We start from the raw sequence: 26,797 nt of genomic DNA, 5'->3' as shown, positions 1-26,797 counted from the left end.
GTAGCAGCAGCAAAAAATAAAGATTAGCATAGTTGTTAACAGCTCCGATCCTTGCGGACGTGGCGTCTCCTGTCCTTTCCGAAAGGATTCCATAGTCACCCACTTCATAGCGAGCGTGTGACATGACGTCAAGATGTTTGTTGGTGGAGTGTGTTCCCATTCACAACACACATGCCAGCAGGTATGGAATAGAGGGCAGTGGTTCTCAAAGTTGGTGTCCGGAGACCCTCAGGGTTCCTTGGGGGGAGGGTTCCAAATGGACCCTTACATGTCTGTAACTCTGAGAGTGAACACATGGAAGCAAATCGTCACTGTCGGGCAGAAACCTCCTATCTCAAAGTTTCAAATGTGTACATTTTTCCGCAAAGTAAAGCCCTGCTTCATCACACAAGGCCGTCGCACAAAGGTAGTGAAAACAGCAGATCTACAAGCACACAACGCCTCGCGGTGCGAGGCATTGTGTGCTTGTAGATCGGCTGTTTTCACTAGTTTAAATCATTTTTAAAATGATAAATGCAAAACCAACGGTTTTGGACATACAAGGTTTTCACCCGACAACAACGAAATGGTCGACTCGGTTCCATTTGTCCACTCTTAAGAGTTTAGGGGCGATCCTTTGAGAACCACCGAGTATAGGGGATCATCAATGAGTTGACACACACAACACAGAATGATAACCAAACCAGCTGTTGGTAGAAATAAACGAAACAACCGTAACAATGAAACATTTTCCCAGTGTGAGGTAAGAACAGAAGTTTTACAAACAAAACAAAACTAAAAAGACAAAAATGACCAGCATTAACCAAATGGAAATATTGACTATCATTCCATGTTGTTTAGATCCAGCCTCACTGTTATGCTCACTAGTAGGGAGGGAGGGGCGGTTGGTTGGTTGGAAAAACGAGCGCCCACTTCATAGCACCAGGCGCCTGGGCAAGACGTGCCCTTCGAAGACGAGAAGGGAAAGAGGGGGAGGTAAACAAACGCACTCGATTGGGGTCTTGCCTCCTGCTTTTGGGTAAAAGCGACAGCGGGTGAAAGAAGATCAGGGGGTAACGTACTGTACTATGTGCAGAAAATATGCGATCTATAAGCTCTCAACGTGACGCATCGCGACACGTGAGCTTATTGATCAGACATTATCGTGCAATTTTCTTGCAACGGATATAAATCAGGAGACATGGCATCGTGGTCTGGCAATGCGATGCTACTGCGCCATGGTGTGTGTGTGTTCAATGTTGTTTATTTAACTCTCATCACGGTACTTGTGAAGCCATATCCACCCTTTTTTGCGTGCTCATTAATACAAACATAATAATCAAAGGGAGGCGGTTCATAATACAAATGGATAATATCGCGCTATACAAACGAGTCGAGTAAATTGACCGCTTCGTGGCGCATTCGATGGCGTAGTTGCGTTGCGCTGAAATGATTTGGGCGTTGTTGGTCCTTCAAAAATGTATCCTTCAGTAGTAGAACTGAGAGCCCGCCCGCCGGATCGGGAGACTAATAAAGGCATAATGTTTCACAGCGCACCCAGGCACCGTCTGACAACGTCAACACACTGCTGCGGAGCAACGCTCATCGCCGACTGACACTGACTATAACTTTATACCACAGCGTCAAGAAGAGTGGTGGACAGTCACTCAGTACATGTACTTGAGTACCGCACTTCAAGCACATTTTTGGAGTAGTTGTTTTTCGCAAGCTGATGACTTGCACTACGCTACATTTTTAGCACGCTTGGGACCGAAACCTACACAAATATATGAACTCCTTAAGCCCTACTTATTTTTTTGAAAATAGCCAATCTACATTTCTGAACATTCCAGAAAATGTACATTGCAATAGAGGGTATGTGCATGCATAAAGTGAATGGCAAATTGAGTGGCAAATTGAGTGGCAAAGTGAGTTTAACATTGTTTAACATCGTTTAAAGCAATCAGATGCTTTGCTTTTTGGATGTATGGGCTTTCAAGGCCAAAAAGTAGTTTTTTGCCACTCAATAGACGTTCCTGCATAACTTCCTGGTACGATGATGATGTCACGCGCATACCCTCTATTTGAACATTTTGAATTTGATTTACTTGAGTATATGCTTTGTCCACCACTAATCAAGAAGTAAGGCACCCCACATGGGAAAGAAAAAAAATAGGTAAACACATTGATAGAAACAATGCTCTTTACACCACATACAATTTAGTTCTTTTTTTCTGATCCTTAACTACCATCATATACAATACAAATACTCACATACAGTAAAGTAGCAACGGTATGTAACTTTTTCTTTTTTTAAGTATTTAACTTGTAAATAACTCGCAGTACATTTAAGGATTTACAGTATGGTAACATTTTTCATTCCAGCACAGAAAACATATGAATATGAACAATAATCACATTATATTCCCTTCCATGACAGTAGGCTATTATCTGGAGAAAAAAACAAACTAAAATAACAATTCAACCTTGATGGGAGAGCTCAATGTCTCTACAATTGTTTTTTGAATGGTACAATAAATATACAGTACGCTGATAGGGTTTGTTGTAATGGGATTGTTGAATTGTAATTGGCAAAACATAATATATTTACACAAAAGTGCACCACAAGCCAAAGTCTGTCTGCCAATAGCACCATCACAGTTGTCCCTAGAAAGGAGCCCCAACACTTGGACCACTGCTTCTCGACGTGGGCCACAGGGACCCCCCCCCCCCGGCGGCCCTTGAGTTGGTTCCAGGGGTCCACAGCTAAATTATTGATAGTTCGGAATCGGGTGTGTAACGCAGAGAGTGTACTAAATGGTACCAAATGGACCCCGTTTGGTTCCATCTCTACACTCTCTGAGTTAAATTACCACTGAGGATTTTACAGTATAGATTGGGGGGGGGGGGGGGTCCCAGAGATAAAAAAAAAAGGGTTAAATGGGGGTCCGTAAAGCATCTCAAACTGGGGGTCCTTTAAATTGAAACAGGTTGAGAATCACTGACATGGACCCCGCCCTCTACTCACATTCCCTCCTCCATTTGGGAGTCATTTTCTCTCCGTCTCTCTGTCATCCCCACCAGGGTATGATGTGATGTGTCCAGCACTTTGGATTCAGAAACAACAAACCAAAATGATAAAGAGGAAGACTAAACAATGATTAAAAAAATAATAACAATAATTATTATTATTATAATAAAAATAACAGTACTAATAAAACAAAATAAAAAGTCTAAGTTCCACTTCACAGAAGTGAACATAAAAACAGGTGTGTGTCGTCAGCGTACAAGCTGAGCAGTGGTTTGGTCTCCGCCAATGAGGGAGCTTCAGGAGGAACCGCTCGTGACAAAAGAGGAAATGCCTTTATTCCACTGGTCCTCGGCGCAGGGTCTGGCGCCCCCCAGGGGACCTGGAGGGGATTTCCAGGACGTCCCGCGGCTGAACGATTGATACGTTAGGAACCCAAATCCTTGATCTATTTGCACACTCTCAGAGAGATCAGTTTAGATTGGGGTTCCAGAGATCAAATACTGTATCAACTAGGGGGTCCGTGGCCATAATGCACATCAAACTGGGGGTCCTTGATGTAAAAAAAAAAAGAAAGGTTGAGAAATCACTGCCTTATTCTCTTTCTCCAGGGCTCATCTATTTGTTGTTTCTCTTTACCAGGGGTCCAGTTGTCCGGTCGGTCCTGTTTTTCTCTCCCTTTTCAGTGCTGTCTCAGGCTCCCTCCATCGTTCCCTTGTCCTCTGTCTGTCTGTGTCTGTCTGTCGCTCCTTCTCTCTTCCAGAGTCAGAGTCAGTGTCCCTGGCAGGTCCTTCCAGAGTCGGAGTCAGTGTCCCTGGCAGGTCTTGCAGCACATCTGTCTGAAGTACGCACGACTGCAGAACTTGAACTTCAGCACCAACGGGCAATAGGCCACTTTGTTTACGTCTTTGCATTCTGTACAGAGAGAGAGAGAGAGTGAGAGAGCTGGTTTAGTTGACAATGAATGCAACAAAAATACAGGTCAGACATTGCTGTAAAGCAGTGGTTCAGGGCCCACTTGAAGCTCCTGGAAGTGTTTGCGGCCCACCCATCTGACCACTTAACCTACTGACATGATACTGACCATGACTAGAGCGCCTTCCAGACGAGGGCGGTTGACGCGCCGGCCTCTATACCTCCGTGATGGAGGGTGTTCCCAATTGAGGCTCTGACCTACAGTAATGTGGCAGGAGGAGGGAGAGGAGCCCTGGCTCCAGAGCTCCGTCGGGAGGCGCCCTAGTAACTCATTTTCGATTGAACTCATTTTCGATTATTTGGGACGTGCAGAGAAGTTGAGGAGCGGGGAGGCGAGCGGTGCTGACTTGATACTGACCATGATACTGACATGATACTGACATGATACTGACATGATACTGACCATGATACTGACATGATACTGACCATGATACTGACATGATACTGACCATGATACTGACCATGGTACTGACATGATACTGACCATGACACTGACATGATACTGACCATGATACTGACATGATACTGACCATGATACTGACCATGATACTGACATGATACTGACCATGATACTGACCATGGTACTGACATGATACTGACCATGATACTGACCATGATACTGACCATGATACTGACATGACAATGACATGACACTGACCATGATACTGACATGATACTGACCATGGCACTGACCATGACACTGACAATGATACTGACATGATACTGACCATGATACTGACCATGACAATGACATGATACTGACCATGACTAACCATGATACTGACCTTAAGGGTCTATTTGGTTTCATTTTACGTTCTCAAGAGTTGAAGATCTACAGTATAAGGGTCCATTTGGTTACCAACTCTCCATCATTTAGCTGAGGACTAAGGAGTAAGGACCACTGGTGGTCCCCGGACCACTGGTTGAGAGAGAACCACTGTCTCATGGGTCCATGTGGACGCAGAGTCGCAGAGTTCAATGAAACCCTCAGAACTTGACTGTGTGCGATGCCCTCAGAACCAGGGAGCAGGGACTTGCTGGCCATTGGGAAAAGCGGGACAACTCCCGAACGGCCGCTTCATTCCCGGCCGGCCATTAGGAAAAAAATATAAATAAAATGTTCCATTTTGGGGGCTGGGCGGCCAACAAAGTAAATCGTCACTGTCGGACAGAAACCTCGTATCTCTCAAATGTGTACATTTTTTCGCAAAGCAAAGCCTTGCTTCACCATACAAGGCTGTCGCACAAAAGTAGTGAAAACAGCAGATCTACAAGCACACAACGCCTCCACCCGACAATGACGAAATATAACTCATGTGCAGTAATTGGCCCACTGGCTTGTCACTTGTCATGATCTGAAATGGCCAATCTTTGGGTAGCAGCAGCGCTATAGAGAGATCTCTCTCTCTATAGCGCACAATGAGGGCCTCTACAACTCTTTTCCCCGGGCTGAATCAGGGGCCCAGCATGTCCCTGCCAGGGAGAATCAATCAGAACTCTTCCAGCGAGAGGCAGACTGCAGGAATGCAATGATGCAGAGCTGGAGCCCTCAGTACTGCAGCCAACAGCACGCATTACAAAACACAGTGAAATCATTTTCTAAATAGCCTCAGACAGGAGGAGTCTTCCTAAACACCAACATAATCCCATAGCTAAGGTACAGTATATTCAGTATTTTCCTTTTTTCCCCTGTTCTCTTTTTCCTATTTCTTTTTATTATAACGACCATCTATAACAGTGGTTCTCAACCTTTTCAGGCCGCTACCCCCAGAATAATCATATTTTAACTGGGGACTCCCCAGTTAAAATATGAATATTTTGGTTGAGTTGAGGCATTACATTTTGTATATCACAGTTCTATTGTGAAAATAGCAGAACTACATGCTCACAACGCCTCGCTAACGCGAGGTGTTGTTGTGAGCATGTAGATCGGCTATTTTCACAATTTCTGCCTCTAACATTTGACAATTTGGCCAGTGTTTAATTAGTCATTTTAGAGGTATTAAAAAGTCCTTACATTGTCACTTTAGAAATGTGCAGATACACTTAAACTGTATGTTGGGTGTGAAAACAATGTTGCACATTAAGCTAAACATTCTGGGGGCCCCCCAAAATAATTTGGGGACCCCCCCTGGGGGTCCCGACCCACAGGTTGAGAACCACTGTTCTATAAAACCAGTGGTTCTCAAAGTGAAGTACGGAGACGCATACAGTGGAGGTCCCCATGAAAATATGTTAATATCGTCATTGTCGGGTGGAAACCTTGTATGTCCAAAACTCTTCGTTTTGCATTTATAATTTTAAAAATGATTTAAACTAGTGAAAACAGCCGATCTACAAGCTTGTAGATCTGCTGTTTTCACTACCTTTTGTGCGACGGCCTTGTGCGATGAAGCAGGGCTTTACTTTGCGGAAAAACATACAAATTCGAAAACTTGGAGATACGAGGTTTCTGCCCGACAGTGACGATATACTATAGTATCAAGACCAGTATTAACCCCCTGTCGGCAATTTAATTTCCAAAAAGGTAGCCTATTATTGAAACATTTTAACAATAATTCCTGTTGGGGTCCCTGGCAGAACAATCCCCAAATCTTTTTTGGGGGTCCCTGACATGAAAAGGTTTTGAGAACCACTGCTCTATGCAGGGTACAGTGAGGATAAGCCTCCCCAAAGGCCCCTCTACGAGTTGTTCTTATTCTGCAACTATACTTGGAGAGACAAGAAGCCAGCAGAAAAGCACTGAGGCACATTCTGGCCTCATCCACTGCCTGGGCCGTGTGCCACATCCCTAGGATGCACACACACACGCACGCACGCACGCACGCACGCACGCACGCGCGCACGCACGCACGCACGCACGCACGCACGCACGCACGCACGCACGCACGCGCGCACACACACACACACACGCAAACACACACACACGCAAGCACAGGGGCGTCACAAGTGGGGGGGGGGGTTGGAGTGGGACTGAGTTACTATAGGGCCCAAGGTGGTGGGGCCTTAATTATGTTATACTTTAGCTATTGAAAAATAGCAGATCTACAAGCTCATAGCACGGCACCGAGTGCACCACGAAAATGTGTGCACATCTTTGAATAAGATGTATTTTTTAAGCGAACATCTGTTATTTTGCTTCTGGGGGGGGGGGGTCCCTGGAACTAAATATTTTGAGATGGGGGTCCATGGCCAAATACATATCATTTTGGGGGTCCTTCACATGAAAAATTTTGAGCACCATTCACACAGAAACATTCGTGATATTTCAAAAATAGCAGATCTACATCAACAGTTAAAGCACAAAATAATGCGTAATAATGCGTTCCCAGTCTAAATGGGTTAAACCCCCTCCCCCTATGAAGAACATTGTGTGGGGGCCCGCAGTGAATCCTTGTACCCACTACCCAGGGCCCAGAATTTGGTGCGACACCCCTGCTCACACACACACACACACACACACACACACAGACGCACGCACACACGCACACGCATCGCTCTGAAATGTCTTATCACGATTGGAGTGTCTTCCCTTATTAGGCTGCGGCCCCAGCCTCAGCAGAGCCAAATGCAACGAGACGTTGCCTCACTGCCTCTCGTCCGTAAAGGAACAATTAGCCTACAGCTAATCCCATTAGCGGGGCCCTGTAAACGCTTCTGCTCACGTTTTCCATTCAGGTCCTAACCCTAAAAGACCGGGAGGGAACGCGCGCCCAAGTCGCGTTCGATTTTAACCACTTCAAACCATTATTTGATGCCTTAACTATTGAAAAATAGCAGATATACAAGCTCACAGCGTGGCACCGAGGGGACGTCGGCTGCGCTATTTTTGAAAAATCGTGAAAATTTGTGCAAATCTTTGAATTTCTTTGACCCGACTTCTAAATCCTTCCTCTAAATCAGCTGTTCTCAAACCTTTTCATGTCAAGGACCCCCAAAATTACAGGTATTCGGCCGCGGACTCCTCAAAATATGTTGTTCAAGGGACCCCCAGAGGCAGAGATTTGAGTTACAAAAGTTTGCTTTGAAAAATCGGAAAATGTGCGCACATTTTCAAGTTTTTTCAAAAATAGCAGATCTACAAGCTCGCAGCGCGGCACTCGGTGCCGTGCTGTGAGCTTGTAAATCTGCTATTTTTCAATAGTTAAAAGCATTAAACAATTCTAGACCTAAATGGTCTAATCGAACGGAGCCTCGCTCCTTTCTCTGCGCGTCTGAGCGGCCATCCATCATGTGTAAGCGTATATGGAGGGTCCGGGGCTAGCGCTTTTTTTTCCGCTTCTTTGACCAGACGCCAGGTCTTCGCTGGAAAGATTAATGTTGCTGGCAGCGGCTGTGGGGAGTGTGTCATCCGGGGCCGTGCTTAGGTCATAGTTAGAAGAGCGCAAGATGAAGATAGAGAGAATTTGCGTCTTTGCGTGTTCTTTTTTTCTTTTGCCACTTAAACCCTACGTATCGCTGTCGTCAGGACAGAAACCTCTTATCTCCATATTCTAACTTTTTTTGTCGTAAATGAGCGCCCCGCTTGATCATACTTCAGCGTCGCACAGAGTCAAAAGTAGCAGATCTATAAGCTCTAAACGTGGGGCGTTTTGACCTTGTAGATCTGCTACTTTTCTTTCTGCTACTGCTGTTTTTTTTGTTTTTGTTTTGTTGTTTCGGACATAATGGAGAACGACATAACACGAGATGATGTACTTTGTTGACATGGGGTTCTGTTCCCCTTGGGGTTTGTACCCGGTCCGCCCTACTATTAAACCTCTACACCAAATAATCAAATAGACAATCTACATTCACTGTTTTCGCAGAATATTCGCCAGTTTTTTTGCAGAACGTCTGTTACGTTATGTCTTATCCAGATTAGGGACACTACTAGCGTTTACAGTAGTTGAACAAATGCATACAGTGCGACGCGTAGGTATTCCCAATCCCACTAGAATATCTGCCTGTAGATATTGTAATTTTCGTTTATGGTCCTTTGGGGAGCGTATCTATGTTCCCCGGGTTCTATGTTCCCCGCTTATCTAACCCTAAACCTAAGGGGCAATAAATACTCCACTTTTAGAGACAAATTTATTTTGGTTCGGTTTGGGGAGTCACAGAATTCTCAGAACGGCACCAAACTGCCAAATTAATGATGGTACCCTTCCCCCCCGAACCTCTGAATGACTTCATATTGTAGTTTAGACAGAGCCGAACCGAAATACATTTGGCTCTAAAAGTGGAGTATGCATCGGCCCTAACCCTTACCCTAAACCTAAACGCTAAGCCCTAACCCCGGGGAGCGTATAGGGATGACCCCGTCCTGGCAACATCTAGATCTAGAGACAGCAACATGTTTCGTCATAAAAGTGATGAAAACCATAAATCGACAGCTTGTTGCCCAGCCATGTAAAGCAAACTATTAAAATGTGAGGGCAGGTTCAGACATGCGTTTTCTGTGTGTGTGTGTGTGTGTGTGTGTGTGTGTGAGTGTGTGTGTGTGTGTGTGTGTGTGTGTGTGTGTGTGTGTGTGTGTGTGTGAGACACACTGTGTGTGTGTGTGTGTGTGTGTGTGTGTGTGACACTGTGTGTGTGTGTGTGTGTGTGTGTGTGTGTGTGACACTGTGTGTGTGTGTGTGTGTGTGTGTGTGTGTGTGTGTGTGTGTGTGTGTGTGTGTGTGTGTGTGTGTGTGTGTGTGTTTGTGTGTGTGTAAGTGGGTGCATGTGTGCCAGTGTTGATTTTGACAGCAAATTTTGATTTAGTTTTAGTTATTTTGAATAAAATTCTATTTAGTCATATTTTTGGCATTTGAATTTTTTTATTTTTAGTGTACTGTAGTTTTAGTCGACCAAATATACAATTTTAGTCGACTAAATCTACAGTTGATTTTGTCTACAATATAAATATTTTGGCGGGCCTTGATGTACTAGTCACAAGTCACTAGTCACTAAGTACTAGCTATTATGCCTTAACTTAAAGGGCTGTCCATACTGTCTCCGAACACTGAACTTTTTGTGGGAGAGTTCCGACTTTCCAACATGCAGCTTTCCTAACTCTAATTAGGGTAATGATTTCAGAAGATGCCAGTGACGTCATTTTGTAGTTGAACTGGACCTTTACGACGGAAGGTTCGGTGGTCAGAGACAAATGGACGTATTAAGTTTAAGGCATAAGAGCTGGTACTTAAGACAATCAAAATGGAGCCCTCAGTTTCAGTGGAGGAAATGAACACTGTGCTGTGTGTCGCTACTGTCTTACCGTCGCCGTTGGAGATGGGCGTGGCGTCACACTTGCTCTCACACTGCTGCATGGTGGGGGGCCGCAGGGTGTCGGCACACTCGCTGGACGGCTGGCCCGTGTAGGAGAGACACTGCACCGTCCTCATCTGCTGGCCCAGGCCGCACTGCGCAGAACACTGTCACACACACACACACACACACACACACACACACACACACACACACACACACACACACACACACACACACACACACACACACACACAGGCCATTACAGCAGTGGTTTTCAGTGGTGATATCAGTTACCCCCCCCAAATAAAATGTATTTGGCTACCCCACCATCTGAAAAATATTACGTGTCAGCAGGCACGCGCACACACAGAAATAGACGTTCACTCAGATCAGCCAACACATGGATGCTGACAGAACCCTCGCTAAAAACCCCAGGACAAAAATCCACTCGGCCTAGACAATTTGCGCTCCTGGCCCCCAAACTGTGGAATAAACTCCCTGTCGCACTTAGAACTACAGACTCACTCCCTAGCTCCCGCCGTGGACTGAAGACTCACCTCTTCAGACTCCACTTGAACCCATAGCACTACTGTAACACTCCCCCTTCCCTCAATGACCATACATGAAGCTAGATAGCATTTTTAGGTTTTAGATTTTTTTTTTACTGATTAGGTGCGTGGTCTACCTATGTCATTGTTTTTCTAGATTGATATTCCTATGCATTGTTATATTGTTGTTGATGTACTGACATATTATATTGCTTATTATATTGATGTATTACCTGCTTATTGTAAATCGCTTTGGATTAAAAGCATCTTCTGAATGCCTAAATTACATTGTAATTAGACATCAAAGGGGTGCTTGAGCCCCTGCCCTTTTATTTTGTCTGTAAAAAAGTGCCCTCTCCAGACCATGAATGCAAGTAGTGAAAATAGCCGAACCTCCGAGCTCGGACTGATTGATTCATTTTAATTTTTTTTCTTTCCCTTTATACAGAAAAAAAAAAAAAACTAAAAAACGGTCAAAACGTCGGTGATCGGTCTCTACGACTCTACGTATCGCCAATCGGGCCCAGAGACCTGCTATCGGTCGGGCTCTATAATTAGTGAGTGGTCACACACTGCATCAGCCACTCAACAGAGGGAGAGGGGGGGGGGCAGGAGAGCCATGGAGCCACAGGCAGGCCAGAAAGACACAGTCACCTTTCCCTCCCCTCTCTTCCTGAACTGATTAAACTCTCCGAGGGAGACCTTTCATCCTGCTTAACCGGCCATCAGAGAGGCATTGTGGGGGAACGAGGGGAGATGGCATGCTTAAGTAAGAGTCGGAGGCATTAGCGGGTCAGTCAGTGCTCTATGGATGGGACTGTGATGTAAGCAACGAAAAAGAAAAGAAACCTTGCCCCAGTTTAGCCTCTGAAATTCCAGCGTAATTCTTTAATGACAGCCTGACTAGCAGTTGAGCTGCGCTAATATATCGTCGCTGTCGGGCAGAAACCTCTCCATATTCTAACCTTTTTGTGTGTTTTTCTTTTTTTATATATATATATATATATCGTCGTTGTTGGGTGGAAACCTTGTATGTCCAAAACCGCTCATTTCGCATTTATCATTTTTTAAATTATTTAAAATAGTGAAAATAGACGATCTACAAGCACACAACGCCTCGCGGTGTGTGCTTGTAGATCTGCTATTTTCACTACTTTTGTGCAACACTTTTGTATGATGAAGCTGAAGCAGGGCCTTACTTTACGAAAAAACGTACAAAAACGTACAAATTTGAAACTTGGAGATACGAGGTTTCTGCCCGACAGTGACGATATATAAATTAACGGCCTACTTGATCACACCACTGCGTCACAAGAAAGCATCAAAAGCAACATGTGCCGCATTTCGATCATGCAGATCTGCTACTTTTGAATTAGAATCCTGAAAGAGGTTTCCACCCGACAGATATAAAGGGCCACAGCAGACAGAGCAGCATAAATCACAATGTGTGTAATTATGAGGCCGTGGGCAAGAGTTCTCATTGGAGCTGTGGCTGTCTGCTATTGCAGTATTGCACGTACTGTAAGTGCGCGTGGCTTCACCAGACAATTAAAAAGAATCGGTTTGAGCCTTGTTTCTTATTTGCAGATCAACTCCACACAGCCACGTTACGGTACTGCAGGGGTCTTCAACGTTTTCAGGCCGGGGACCCCCAAACTGATGGGGGAGATGGAGCAGGGACCCCCTACCACCTCGTAGGGTGGGGGGGGGTCGGGGCTACGACATATTTTTTATTTTAAACAAGTACAAGTTACAGTGAGCAGGGTGGGCCGTACCACTACCATTTCTAAACATACTACTTATTAACTGAGAACCAATGTCAATAATATCAACAATATGTCAATTGCATAGTAATCATGTATTCAAGCTATTCAAAATGGATAGAATCATGATTTATTTTTTAACATAAATGTGTTTTTTTTTTTTTTTTTTTTAATCTTTTTTTTTTTTTTTTATGCAATAATTTCGCGGACCCCCTGCAGTACCTCCGCGGACCCCCAAGGGGTCGCGGACCCCCTGTTGAAGACCCCTGCGGTACTGTATATGAATCGGGTGTCCATGCGAGCACATCTGTTGTACTCTGGCATACATTCCTTGTACACCTGATGATGACGCAAAGCCCGCTCGCTTGACGTCATCGCTTCGCGGGACAAACACAAAGCAGACGATAAGATCTATTTCTCTCTCGCATCAAAACAACGAGATTTAGGTTAACCCATTAAGACCGCGTTATCACGCATTACTCCTTTAACCATTATTTTGTGCTTTAACTATTAGAAAATAGCAGATATACAAGCTCACAGCGTGGCACAGAGTGCCGCGCTGCGAGCTTGTAGATCTGCTATTTTTGAAAAATCATTACATTTTTAGCGAACCTTTGAATATATCTTTTTTCAAAGCGAACATTTATAACTCAAATATTTGCTTTTGGGGGGTCCCTGATACATAATATCTGGAGATGGGGGTCGGGTCGAAAAACTGTTAGCCATGAATGAAAAATGGTCGCTGTAATCCGACCACAGGTGCCGGCGAATCAAAGGTGACAAGGACCTTTGTCCTGATTCGCTCTTTCTGTGGAGGCACTAAGATCCACCACACCTGCCAAGTAGCCCTGCGTACCGGTGTGAACATGAATGTGTGTGTGTGTGTGTGTGTGTGTGTGTGTGTGTGTGTGTGTGTGTGTGTGTGTGTGTGTGTGTGTGTGTGTGTGTGTGTGTGTGTGTGTGTACAGGGGCGTCACAAGGAGGGAGGGGGGAGGGGGGGTTGAGTGGGACTGAGTTACTAGGGCCCAAGGTGGAGGGGCCTTCATTATTGTATACCTTAGCTGCAAGCTTGTAGATCTGCTATTTTTGAAAAGTCGTGAAAATGTGTGCAAAGCTTTGAATATATGTATTTTTAAAGCGAAGGTCCGTGGCCAAATACATATCATTTTGGGGGTCCTTCACATGATTTGAGGTTTGAGCACCACTGACATCAAAAATAGCAGATCTACAAGCTCGCAGTGAGCTTGTATATCTGCTATTTTTCAACAGTTAAAGCACAAAATAATGCGTTCCCAGTCTAAATAGGTTAACCCCCCCCCCATGAAGAACATTCACAGGGGGGCCCGCAGTGAATCCTTGTACCCAGGGCCCAGAATTTGGTGCGACACCCCTGTGTGTGTGTGTGTGTGTGTGTGTGTGTGTGTGACGTGAGCCCAGCCATCAACACATACGCCCGGCCCCATCGCCAGAGCAGCTCGCGGGGCTTTGCCGTCATCTTCAATGAGCCTCAGCCCCAGCCTTCAGATCATGTCATCCCTTCCCAATTAGAGGGTCTTTATTAGGGCCATGCGGCCGGCCCATGACAGATGGCGTACGTCAATGGGCCAGTCTTAAGTGGGATTTGAACCAGTGACCTTTTGGCCCGGGAGAGCAAAGCTGCTGCTGCTGCTGCAACAATCTCCCCTTTCTGGCGCTCTCTCTCTCTCTCTTAGAGACGGGACGTTCGTGAATGAATCGAGTATTTTGAGCGGCTCGTTGAAATGAACGATGGGATCCGGTTTGCAGTAGGGAGCCGTTTCTTTCTAATGAACAGTGGTGGGAAAAGTAGTCAAATTCTTAACTTAAGTTAAAGTATCAATACTGCAAGGTAGAAATGCTCTGCTACAAGTAGAAGTTTTGGAATTAAAATGTACTTGAGTAAAATGTATTGGTATCAAAATGTACTGAAAGTACCAATAGTAGTACAGTATAATAGTCCCATTTCACAAGTTTTCCGATGAATAAAATGCAGAAAAATAATTTGAAAATAGCATGAGCTTGTAGATCGGCTATTTTCAAGTGGCGGAAATGTATATATAGCCAAAATGTATATAGGGTTGAAGTGATTTGTAATTATAATCAAAATCTACAAAGTAACTACTGTAGTAACTAAAATGAGCCAGTCTTTTGAACGGCTCTTTGAAAGGAAGGGATCCCAGAGATCCAGCTCACTTCAAAGAACCATAAATCCCATCTCTACTCTCTCTCTCTCTCTCTCCGAGGGCCGAGCGAAGAGGAACGAGTCAGACAAGGGAGAGTGTGAGTGTTAGAATTACGCTGAGAGAGAGAGTGTGAGAGTTTAAGCCTGGTTTACACTTCGTCGCACTAGCGCTGTCCGGCTCTGAAAATAGCCGATCTACAAGGTCACCACCGCGCCACGGACGTGACGCACTGTCACCTCGTGTAGATCGGCTATTGTTGGGGTCGATTGAGGGTTGTAGGGGTCTGTAGAAATCTAAAATGTGCACTGTAATGTAGCCTGTGTTCTTTTTCTTTTGTCTAGGCTGCCTTAGTTCTTTCTTGGTAAAGTTGGCACCTTTGGTGTGGTTTCTCCTTTGTACATATTCACAAATATTGTCTGCCATTTCTGTCCACTTTTTTAGAATAAAAATAGGTGAGTTAGGCTCTGATTTCTTTCTGTTGACCACCATATTGTTTTTAGTCATTCAATGGCAACAGTTTCTCGTAAAAAAAACATACGTTGTCGCTATGGATTTTGTTTGAATGAGTCACATAGGCCTATATGAGCCTATGTTTAGCCTCTATAGCATCTCCTTGGGTTGGTTCATAAGTCACTACAGTACCGTTCCCTAGCTTTGACGATCTAGCAGGCTTATGAAAAGGCTCAAATGTAATTGCGACCATTAGGTCGCAAGTTACTATGAAAAGCTCCACCGGCTGTCTGTCAGTCTGTCTGTCAGGTCACATCACGTTACGTCACGTCACACTTTGCCCTACTCTTATCTCCAGCAGCGTTGCCCCTATCCATGCCAGACTTTGCACACACACTCCTTGGCTGCCAAACCACAACCTCCTCATTTCTCACATGGCCCTCTTCCAGCGCCACCATCAGGCCGTTTTTTGCAAAACACATCTTTGCTCCTACACTGCTCCTACAGGTTTTGGCCTAAAATCACGCAAAGCGGTACACAGTATCTCTAAAGTCATGTCATCAGCATGGATCTGTCCCATTTCCCATATTCCCTCCTGATCGGCTACAATTGCCTTCTAAAGTTTGTGTATGCGACGTGACGGTTGCTTATCTACCGAATAGGGAGTCTTACTGGTTTAGATAGCATGTTATGTAGACATGCCAGGTCAGTGTAGACCTGTCATCCATCCTTGTGTGTATAGTTACATTTCAATGTACAGACTATTGTGTTTTTAGACTGATGATGAGACAGTCCTGGATTACTATTTCTATTCATTTGATTCATTACCTTGTGTTTTCCTTGCTTACTGTAAATCGCTATGGATTAAGAGCGACGTGCTGAATTGTAAATTGTCTAAAAAGTTGAAATACAGAGATACATGCGTGACACCATTTATGCATTTTCAACTAAAATGAGGCGACTCGCGTAGGCACCTGTGCACTTTCAACATACCACATACATTACAACATACAACATATTACATACAATACAGACATATAATACAGACATATACAGCTTCCATTGCAAAGATTATTATATATATATTTTTCATTCCCTCTCGTTTACCCTTGTTATCCCTCCTAGCACTCCCCCTATGGCACAGTTATGGTGTAAATGCAAACGGAAACAAACAAAACCAGATAATAAAAATATTAATAATTAAAGCTAAAGTAGGCTATGACCTTAGCTTGGAGCTTGTCCCTGTGTCAGAGCTTGAAGCTGTAATGTCTTTAATTTAGTTATATATTCAATCATAGGACCCCACACCAGATCAAATTTCTTCGGTGATCCCCTTAAATTGAATTTGATTTTCTTCAAGTTTAGATACATCATGAGGTCTTTAAGCCATATCGATGCTTTAGGGGCCAAAGATGATTTCCACTCCAATAAAATCCTCCTTCTTGCTAATAGAGAGGCAAATGCAAGACATTTTTTTATTCCACTTCCTCTAATTTGGTGATCAAATACAACTCCAAACAGCGCAAACTCTGCACCAGATGACAGCTCTACGTTCCAAGCTTCTGCTAGGTGTTTGAAAATGTTAGACCAGTAGCCACGTAAGCGAGGACATGACCAGAACATGTGTGTCATGTTCGCTGGAGACATATGACATCTATTACAAGAGGAATTATGTAATTTCTGTTGCATGACACGGTCAAACAGTCAAGGATAATAAATGAGCCTTCCAGACAGCTCTCCGACATATGAGCACGGGCATAAGGAAGGCCGAGGGCATCCGCAAAAGTAGGTTAGACTCTTTTTTTTTGTACGACCGTGTCCGCTCGACTAAAAAGAACAGATTTTCAGGTGACGAGGTGAAAGTTGAAGATCGTATATTTTCGGGGGAGTGGCATGACGCGACAAAATATAAATTAGGCTTTAACCTTGACAGGGCGTGGAGAAGAGCCTGCTCTTTGATAACCAGCACTGAGGTCGTCACCCACATGCAATGCATGCTTCGTTCGCAGCCATTATTATGATCATGAGCAGCGATTGAAGTCCGAGTGTACTCGACGATTAACTGTCGCTCAAATGATTGCGATTAATTAATTTAATTGTGTTTCGTCGTTGAGCATTGGAACATCATGAAAAGTTCTGTTTGCTTTTGGGCTTCGTAAACCAACGGTGCGCAGGGCAGATATGACTTACATCAGTTGTCCCCAACTAAATGATGGACAATTGGTAGCCAAATGGACCCTTATAGATCTTTAAGTCTTGAGAGAGTAAAATATTACGCTCTCAAGAGTTAAATTATTATTAAACATCTGCATTACTTAATTTACAAAAAGCACTCTCCTATGGTACCAACATCAATACAGCATGGAATTGTGGACAAAAGGCCTATCCACCTCTTTCCGCGGGAATTTACTGGAGAATGTTTTGCACCACACTTCCAGTTAACAGCAGACATACAAGCTCACGTCGCGTCGCAGATGCAACCGTTGTGAGCTTGTAGATCACACTCGGCTGCGGCACTGGAAGCTCTGTGCAACTTCTGCGCAATGCACAATGGGATGTTGGAAAGTTGTGGATAAGTGTGAGCAACAACTTATTCAAGGTTATACAGTAACAGATGTGGCCATTATGAAGATGATGCTCTTGTTTGACAGAGCTAAAAGATGAGGTATTCCGGTCAGACAGCTCAAGCTAACCGCATAAAGAAGACAAAAATAAGAATATAAATAGAAAAAAAGTTTTGCGTCTAAAAAAGTAAAAACCCGGATGTGGACGTTCCCTTTTTTTATTTTTTCTTGCTGCGTCAGCGTGCCAACATTCCTCTGCCTCTCGTTATGAAAGCAGAACATGACCGAGACTGCATGCCTGACCCCTATGACCTGTGAACTCTGACCCCGCAGCAACACTCAGCAAACTTCCTGACTGACCACATCACTGGAACCTTACCGTGACCTCAGCCCCCCCCCCCCCCCCCCCCGCCAAAAAAAAAAAAGAGGGAAAAAGAACCCTGAGCAAATAGTGGGTGGGGCAGCGTTTCCCAAATCATGGGTTGGGGTCTGTTATCGCCAAAATCTAAACCAGCAGATCCACAAGGTCAGAACGCAGCATTACTAGGGATATTTCACTCTCAGCTCAGTCAACTCAGGTTCAGGCAGCACGCCCCTTCCTATACAAACCCATTGTAACTTCAAACTCCATTTTAACCATGAAAACTCCGGTTCTGCTGACTCATACTGCCCTCCTAATATGTGAGTGGGCCGTGTTTTTTCAATTACTTTTTTCATGTAGTTTTAATATTTATTTTAGAAAATGAAAAAAATTAAATACAATTTTTTTTTTTAATTTTAAGTAGGGCATTAAGCGTCTGTCTCTTACCTTTGAATATTCAAAAATAGCAGATGTACAAGCTTACAGCGCGACACTTTGCATCGCGATGTGTTGTGTGCTTGTAGATCTGTTATTTCCACTAGTCACTGTGTGCTCGTAGATCTGTTATTTCCACTAGTCACTGTGTGCTCGTAGATCTGTTATTTCCACTAGTCACTGTGTGCTTGTAGATCTGCTATTTTGACTAGTTTCGTCTCATGGGGATCTGGAGCTGATAAAAATGTCTGGGGAACCACTGTGTCAAAGGCAGAGGCGTCGATTGGGTATGGCAAGGTATGGCAGCTGCCATACCTTGAAGCAATACCTTGGCTACAGGGGGGGGGGGGAAATTACTTCTTAAAATAAATTCATCATGCCTGTTGCTAAGGTATGGCCTGAACTGACACCGCTGTGTGAAAGGGATGAAAAGGAGGACAGGACCGTGTCGGTGCTTGGGTCCTTACCTGTCCCCATTCGCCGGGGATCCAGCGGGGAGGCGGACAGCGCCCCAGGCTGCAGCGGATCCTCACAGGCGGCTTGTTGTGGCCGGGACAGTGCACCGGGGGGAAGGTCTTGGTCAGGTCACTGCTCTTACACAGGACGATGCGATGCTTGAAGCCAGGGCCACACTTAGGAGTGCACTGAGGACAAGAAGACAAAGTAGAAGACAACACTTAGGAGTGCACTGAGGACAAGAAGACAACATAGACACGGTACAATTTACAATTGAGGCATTTAGCAGACTTAATCCAGAGCGACTTAAAGTAAGTAGGTAATACATCAATACATCTACATCAGGGACGTGCGGAGAATGTTAGAGAGGCAGGAGCTGACATTTCTAAAAGGGCCCTTTTGGTGAAGATATCGAAAATAGCAGACCTCCAAGCTCACAACGCGTCGCGCTGCGACGCGTTGTGAGCTTGGAGGTCAGCTATTTTTGATGCTTGGTTTCTACGCAGAGAGGACAATTCTTTCAACATAAGATGCTGCGTTCAATTTCAGGAGTGTTTGGACAAGGCAATTCTCTTGAATGCTGCCTTCAGCTATGGCATGGAAAGGGGGCGTTTGCATTTCTTTCACCATAGTAAAAAAAAAATGCATTTATGGTCTGGAGAGGGCACTTTTTACAGACTGGTAAAAGGGCAGGGGCTCAATCCCCCTTTGATGTCTATGTGTGCCTGATCAACATCAATACGTTAAATGCATAGAAATAGTATTCTAAGAAAAACCTAGGTTGACCACAAGCACCTATTCAGTAAAAACATTATAAAAGGTATACTTCAACTGAAGCCACATTATACTGTAGGAGTGCACTGAGGACAGAAGACAAAGTAGAGACGCTACTTAAAGCAGCACTACAGTATGTACAGTAACTTAACTCTTCCACCCGGATTTGAACCTGGCTTGTAACAGTTTTACCATTGATCCAATAGAGCCTGCCTGCTTGTTCAAAGAAAAGAATTGACCAACAGGTCAGGATTCGTGTCAGATCCTGTGTCTAGGTGAGACACACATGACCTTGGCACGATCTAAATGTTTCAATGGAATATTATCATAAGATTTGAATCTACTAAAGCTACAGTTGATTTTGTCAACAAAAAAATATTTTGGTGAGCCTTGATGGTGTGGTAAAGGCTGGTTTTACACTTGTCGCATGCTGCTCTGAAGATTTTCAGAGCGCAACCAAACATAAAATGACTTGTCTTTTAGTTCTACTGGATCTCTTCTCCACTAGTCCCTCCCTAACATTTTAGTCTAGTTTTTATTTGTTATCAAAATTGTCAATATATTTAATCATAGCTCAGTTTTTAATTTGTTTTTATTTAGTTTCCGCCAGTGAAAAAAAAGACCCTGCAGTCGACGAATGTCATATTGTTTTTGACGAAACCAACGCTGCATCCAAAGCAACCGGGTAAAAGGGACACGGTTCTCTTCTTTCAGAGGCGTCAATTGGGTATGGCAAGGTATGGCTTCTTTACCTCGGACCAATCCAGGGTGACCCACTGGGGCGGACAGGACTGGTTGTTGCAGGCCTCCCGCTCCATGGGTCTGTGTGTCAGACAGTGGCTGTCCTCCAGCGTCTCCTCCTCAGACGGACCCATCCTCCGGATGCACAGGACCGTCCGGGTCCTCAGGCCTCCGTCGCAGGTCTTCCCACACTCCGACCAGTCCCCGATGAACCACCTGTAGCAACGCAGGGGACGACAGAACAATGTTTTTATATACAGTTCCCCAGGCACGTGCACACATCAAAGGGGGCTTGAGCCCCTGCCCTTTTTTTTAAGATTTGTTTTTGGGCTTTTTATGCCTTTATTTGATAGGATAGTAGACTGACAGGAAATGGGGAGACAGATGGGGAATGACATGTGGCAAAGGTCGTCCGGATCGGGAATCGAACCGGCGACGCCAGCAGGCATCATAGCCTAGTATGTGGTATGCGCCTTGACCAGTAGGCCAGCGGGCGCCTCCCACCCCCCTCCCCCCCTGCCCTTTTATATGTCTGTAAAAAGTGCCCTATCCAGATCATAAATGCAGTTTTTACTATGGTGAAATGCAAATGCCATTATACCACATCTCCACTATTGACTTGATTATGCTATTAGTTCAGTGTGGTATCGCGCATCGAAAATAGCCGACCTCCAAGCTCACAATGTGTCACGCTGCAACGCGTTGTAAGCTTGGAAGTCTGCAATTTTCGATATTTTCACCAAAAGGCCCTTTTAGACATTTTAGCCCCTGCCTCACTAAGATTCTCTGCACATTCCTGTTTCTTATATATGGTCCCCAATGAACCACCTGCAGCAATGAGTTATATATGGTCTTATATATGGTCCCCAATGAACCACCTGCAGCAATGAGTTATATATGGTCTTATATATGGTCCCCAATGAACCACCTGCAGCAATGAGTTATATATGGTCTTATATACGGTCCCCAATGAACCACCTGCAGCAATGAGTTATATATGGTCTTATATACGGTCCCCAATGAACCACCTGCAGCAATGAGTTATATATGGTCTTATATACGGTCCCCAATGAACCACCTGCAGCAATGAGTTATATATGGTCTTATATACGGTCCCCAATGAACCACCTGCAGCAATGAGTTATATATGGTCTTATATACGGTCCCCAATGAACCACCTGCAGCAATGAGTTATATATGGTCTTATATACGGTCCCCAATGAACCACCTGCAGCAATGAGTTATATATGGTCTTATATATGGTCCCCAATGAACCACCTGCAGCAATGAGTTATATATGGTCTTATATACGGTCCCCAATGAACCACCTGCAGCAATGAGTTATATATGGTCTTATATACGGTCCCCAATGAACCACCTGCAGCAATGAGTTATATATGGTCTTATATATGGTCCCCAATGAACCACCTGCAGCAATGAGTTATATATGGTCTTATATATGGTCCCCAATGAACCACCTGCAGCAATGAGTTATATATGGTCTTATATACGGTCCCCAATGAACCACCTGCAGCAATGAGTTATATATGGTCTTATATACGGTCCCCAATGAACCACCTGCAGCAATGAGTTATATATGGTCTTATATACGGTCCCCAATGAACCACCTGCAGCAATGAGTTATATATGGTCTTATATACGGTCCCCAATGAACCACCTGCAGCAATGAGTTATATATGGTCTTATATACGGTCCCCAATGAACCACCTGCAGCAATGAGTTATATATGGTCTTATATATGGTCCCCAATGAACCACCTGCAGCAATGAGTTATATATGGTCTTATATACGGTCCCCAATGAACCACCTGCAGCAATGAGTTATATATGGTCTTATATACGGTCCCCAATGAACCACCTGCAGCAATGAGTTATATATGGTCTTATATATGGTCCCCAATGAACCACCTGCAGCAATGAGTTATATATGGTCTTATATATGGTCCCCAATGAACCACCTGCAGCAATGAGTTATATATGGTCTTATATATGGTCCCCAATGAACCACCTGCAGCAATGAGTTATATATGGTCTTATATACGGTCCCCAATGAACCACCTGCAGCAATGAGTTATATATGGTCTTATATACGGTCCCCAATGAACCACCTGCAGCAATGAGTTATATATGGTCTTATATATGGTCCCCAATGAACCACCTGCAGCAATGAGTTATATATGGTCTTATATATGGTCCCCAATGAACCACCTGCAGCAATGAGTTATATATGGTCTTATATATGGTCCCCAATGAACCACCTGCAGCAATGAGTTATATATGGTCTTATATATGGTCCCCAATGAACCACCTGCAGCAATGAGTTATATATGGTCTTATATACGGTCCCCAATGAACCACCTGCAGCAATGAGTTATATATGGTCTTATATATGGTCCCCAATGAACAACCTGCAGCAATGAGTTATATATGGTCTTATATACGGTCCCCAATGAACCACCTGCAGCAATGAGTTATATATGGTCTTATATATGGTCCCCAATGAACCACCTGCAGCAATGAGTTATATATGGTCTTATATATGGTCCCCAATGAACCACCTGCAGCAATGAGTTATATATGGTCTTATATATGGTCCCCAATGAACCACCTGCAGCAATGAGTTATATATGGTCTTATATATGGTCCCCAATGAACCACCTGCAGCAATGAGTTATATATGGTCTTATATATGGTCCCCAATGAACCACCTGCAGCAATGAGTTATATATGGTCTTATATATGGTCCCCAATGAACCACCTGCAGCAATGAGTTATATATGGTCTTATATATGGTCCCCAATGAACCACCTGCAGCAATGAGTTATATATGGTCTTATATATGGTCCCCAATGAACCACCTGCAGCAATGAGTTATATATGGTCTTATATATGGTCCCCAATGAACCACCTGCAGCAATGCAGGGGACAACAAAACACTGTTTTTATATACAGTCCCAGAGGAACCACCTGCAACAAACAAAACATATGTTTTGAGCGGTGTTAAGCGCTCCCATGCTTGACCAAGTGTGTACAGTATGTCTCTATGTACTGTATGTCTCTGTTTGCTAGTATACTCATACGCCTTGTGTGAGTAGCAACAGCTGCAATACTGCTGTGTGACCAAGTGGCGCTGTTGAGCAGCTTTGCATTTACTGGACAACAGAAGAATTCATATAGTTTAACACTGCTCAAAGGCACCGCTCACTTCACACTGGGCGTGATTTTATATACAGGAGGATTGGTTTTGTCAACTAAAACTATGACGAAAGATGTTAGTCGACTACCTTTTTTCACTGACAAAAACGACATTAAAAACGAAATATAAACTAAGCTAACTAAACTAAGACTACATATATTGGCAATTTCATCAACAAATAAAAGCTAGACTAAAATGTTAGGGAGGGACTAGATTAGAGATCCAGTAAAAACAAAAAAACATTTTGTGTCTTACATGTGTGAGTACATGTCCATCAGTCCATGCCTCAGCTTTTGATCTCGTACCTCTCTGGTCATTCCTCTCTATGTCCAATGGTGACATTACATTTCGTCGTTGTCGGGTGGAAACCTCTTATCTCCAAGTTTCAAATTTGTATGTTCTTTCGCAAAGTAAAGCCCTGCTTCATCAAACAAGGCCGTCGCACAAAAGTTGTGAAAACAGCATATCTACAAGCACACAACGCCTCGCTGTGCGAGGCGTTGTGTGCTTGTAGATCGTCTGTTTTCACTAGTTTAAATCACTTTTGAAATGATAAATGCAAAACGAACGGTTTTGGACATACAAGGTTTCACCTAACAACGACGATTTATTATATTGTATGTTTTCTCTCGACTTTGATATTAATGGGTTTGATATCACAATAAATGTAATTGCATATGTACGTTAACTACATTAACCCCGAGCTCACAACACAACACATCCCAATCTGTATAGTTTATGGTTTTAGAGTGAATAGCATTGTTTCAACAGTCTTGATAAATAAAACCCCTGTTGGTATTCTTGTTCTTCTCAGTCCCTTTAACACACTGCAGCAAAGCAAAGCAATCCACCTCCCATCACGAGATGGAATGTATACACAATCAATGATGTGTTCCAACAACTATGTTGGCTTTCATCATGACTCCGGCCCGTAAAATCCTAACCTCCTTTTGTTTACATGGTTTCTTTGATACAGTGTTTCCCTCCAGACTGCAAGCGAGCTCACATTCCTGACGCTCGCCGCAATTTTAAAGCCAGACTTTTTTTTTTACACTTGGTTGTGCGCGCCGGCGTCACGTACCGAAAAATAACCAAGTATACGCGGTACAGAATGGGTCTTCAACGAGGGGTCCGGGACTCGGTCCTCGTGGGCAGGGGTTCTCATAAATATACATACAGTACATCCATGACAGGTACGTTGAGCAAACAATGACCTGTGCTGCTAATAATGTTAGATTTCAGCTTAAGGGACACACACCGGACGCGGGCGGCTGCGCAGCGGTGCATCGCAGTATTGACTGGATGCGGCGCGCTGCCAAAGTACAGTACATGGCCAAACAATTTACAATTCACTACATTAACACTATTTTCTTTTACGCAGGTGGGATGGCCAGCCCCTCATGCCCCTCGGCCTCGCAATCAGCAGCAAGCACAAAACATGAAATGCCCAAAATGGTCAAGAAATGTTGAATAAAATCGTTCCTCACTTGTCTGTGTCTCAGATGAGGGCTGTGAAACCTTCCTACCAGCCACCGATGACGTCAGCAGTAAGCAAGCTAGGTCATTTCAACCTTTTCATTTGTCTTATTTTCATTTTGTGTTAATGTAAGAGAAACAGAGGACATTAGCCCTATTTAAACTTTGGCTATTTGAAAACAGCCAATCTACAAGCTCACAACATGTCACATTGTGTACAGCTTGTAGATTGGCTATACATTGTGACACGTGAGCTTGAAATTTCAAAAGATTTTAATACATTTTATACAGACCGTATGAAACCTCGTGAAACAGGACATTCTGCATAATTTGAGTATACTTTTACTTTTGGTACTTGAAGTAAGCCATTTACCATGAGAGGGAGTGGGTTGTTGGCTGATTTACCACTGTTTCAGGGTTGAGGCGAAGCCGAGTGCCAAACAACCCTGAAACAGGGTTTCAGGGTTGAAACATGTGAAGGGGTTCAGTTCTGAACATGTGACCACAAAAAGTGGTAGAAGTATATTTTAATGCCAAATACTTTTGTACTTTTACTCAAGTACATTTTTAATTCCAGACTTTTACTTGTACATTGCAGTATTACACCATTGGTAACAGAACCCTTGGTCTGCGTTATTTTAAATCAGAGTAAACACATACAGTACTTGAATATTATCCCCCAAGGGTTCATAAAGTAAACTAGCCAGTACAATTAAATGCAGGTGGTAATTTTCAGAGCTTTCTCTTTTGGCATAAAACAAACACTGAAAATTGTTAACATATGAAGCTGTAAATCATTGGCATTTTATTTGTTGCGTTTTTCGTTACAGCTAGGGCTCCTTGAAGGCAAATTAATATCAGCAGTCTTACTCGCTTTTCTGGAAGATGTTTCTTTCTCGAGCCGTGAGTTATAATTTGACACTTACTCTGCCTGTAACGATGACTGCAATGCCTCATGAGGGAATCTCAAACGCAGCTTTGGGTATTTTATGTTTACAAAATTAAGCAATAGTGTTATAAGAGGTCAAATGTATAAAACTCTGCGTACGAGAGTTTTATACAGGACACCCAAAGGTTTTCATTTCCCCCATTTAATTTCATTTCACCCATTTCATTTTTTTTAGATGAATCTCAAAAATCGTATCTCAAAAACACTGCACTGTAGATGTACTCCGTTACAAGTAAATGTTTTGGGACACAACATATAATAAATGGTTATTGCAGATTTGAGCAGCCTAGCGGTACTCTGCACCTGAAGCCAATGTGAAGCAGCAGTTAGAAACCTGGGAATAGATTCATTACCCAACGTTTTCTTCACCAATGTGTTCGTAAAGGTGTCTAGTAACATATCTAACAGAAGATTGAAATTCAAAATCCCTAGGAGAATCTGACAGCTAGGGTAATTCTGTGTCTCATTCACTTACTATACACTATACTGTAAGGGAAACATTGCTCCCAAAAAAATATGCTTTAAGTAGCATGTGTAATTATTCTGAATCCATTGCAAGCATTTGGGTTAGGGCTAACCCGCACATTCATTGGGCTAAAAACAGCCCCAAAAAACTATGGTTTAGTGTCGAGTCATCACTTTTCACA

At 43.7% G+C, this 26,797-nt stretch overlaps 1 protein-coding gene across 1 annotated transcript in view; it reads right to left on the bottom strand.

The window, feature by feature from the left end:
• Positions 1 to 3,812: 3,812 nt before the first annotated feature.
• adamts6 (ADAM metallopeptidase with thrombospondin type 1 motif, 6) overlaps positions 3,813 to 26,797 on the bottom strand; it is a gene marked incomplete at both ends in the record, with an annotated part of 138,683 nt that continues 115,698 nt past the window's right edge. The window contains 4 exon segments of the mRNA XM_080743002.1: positions 3,813 to 3,922; positions 10,224 to 10,380; positions 19,006 to 19,182; positions 20,521 to 20,725. Coding sequence (XP_080599128.1) covers positions 3,813 to 3,922; positions 10,224 to 10,380; positions 19,006 to 19,182; positions 20,521 to 20,725 — 649 coding nt within the window.

The sequence above is a fragment of the Nannobrachium achirus genome (genome assembly GCF_963921795.1).
Source record: "Nannobrachium achirus genome assembly, chromosome: 15".
Classification (NCBI taxonomy): Eukaryota; Metazoa; Chordata; class Actinopteri; order Myctophiformes; family Myctophidae; genus Nannobrachium; species Nannobrachium achirus.
This window is presented reverse-complemented; position numbering and strand designations above follow the sequence as displayed.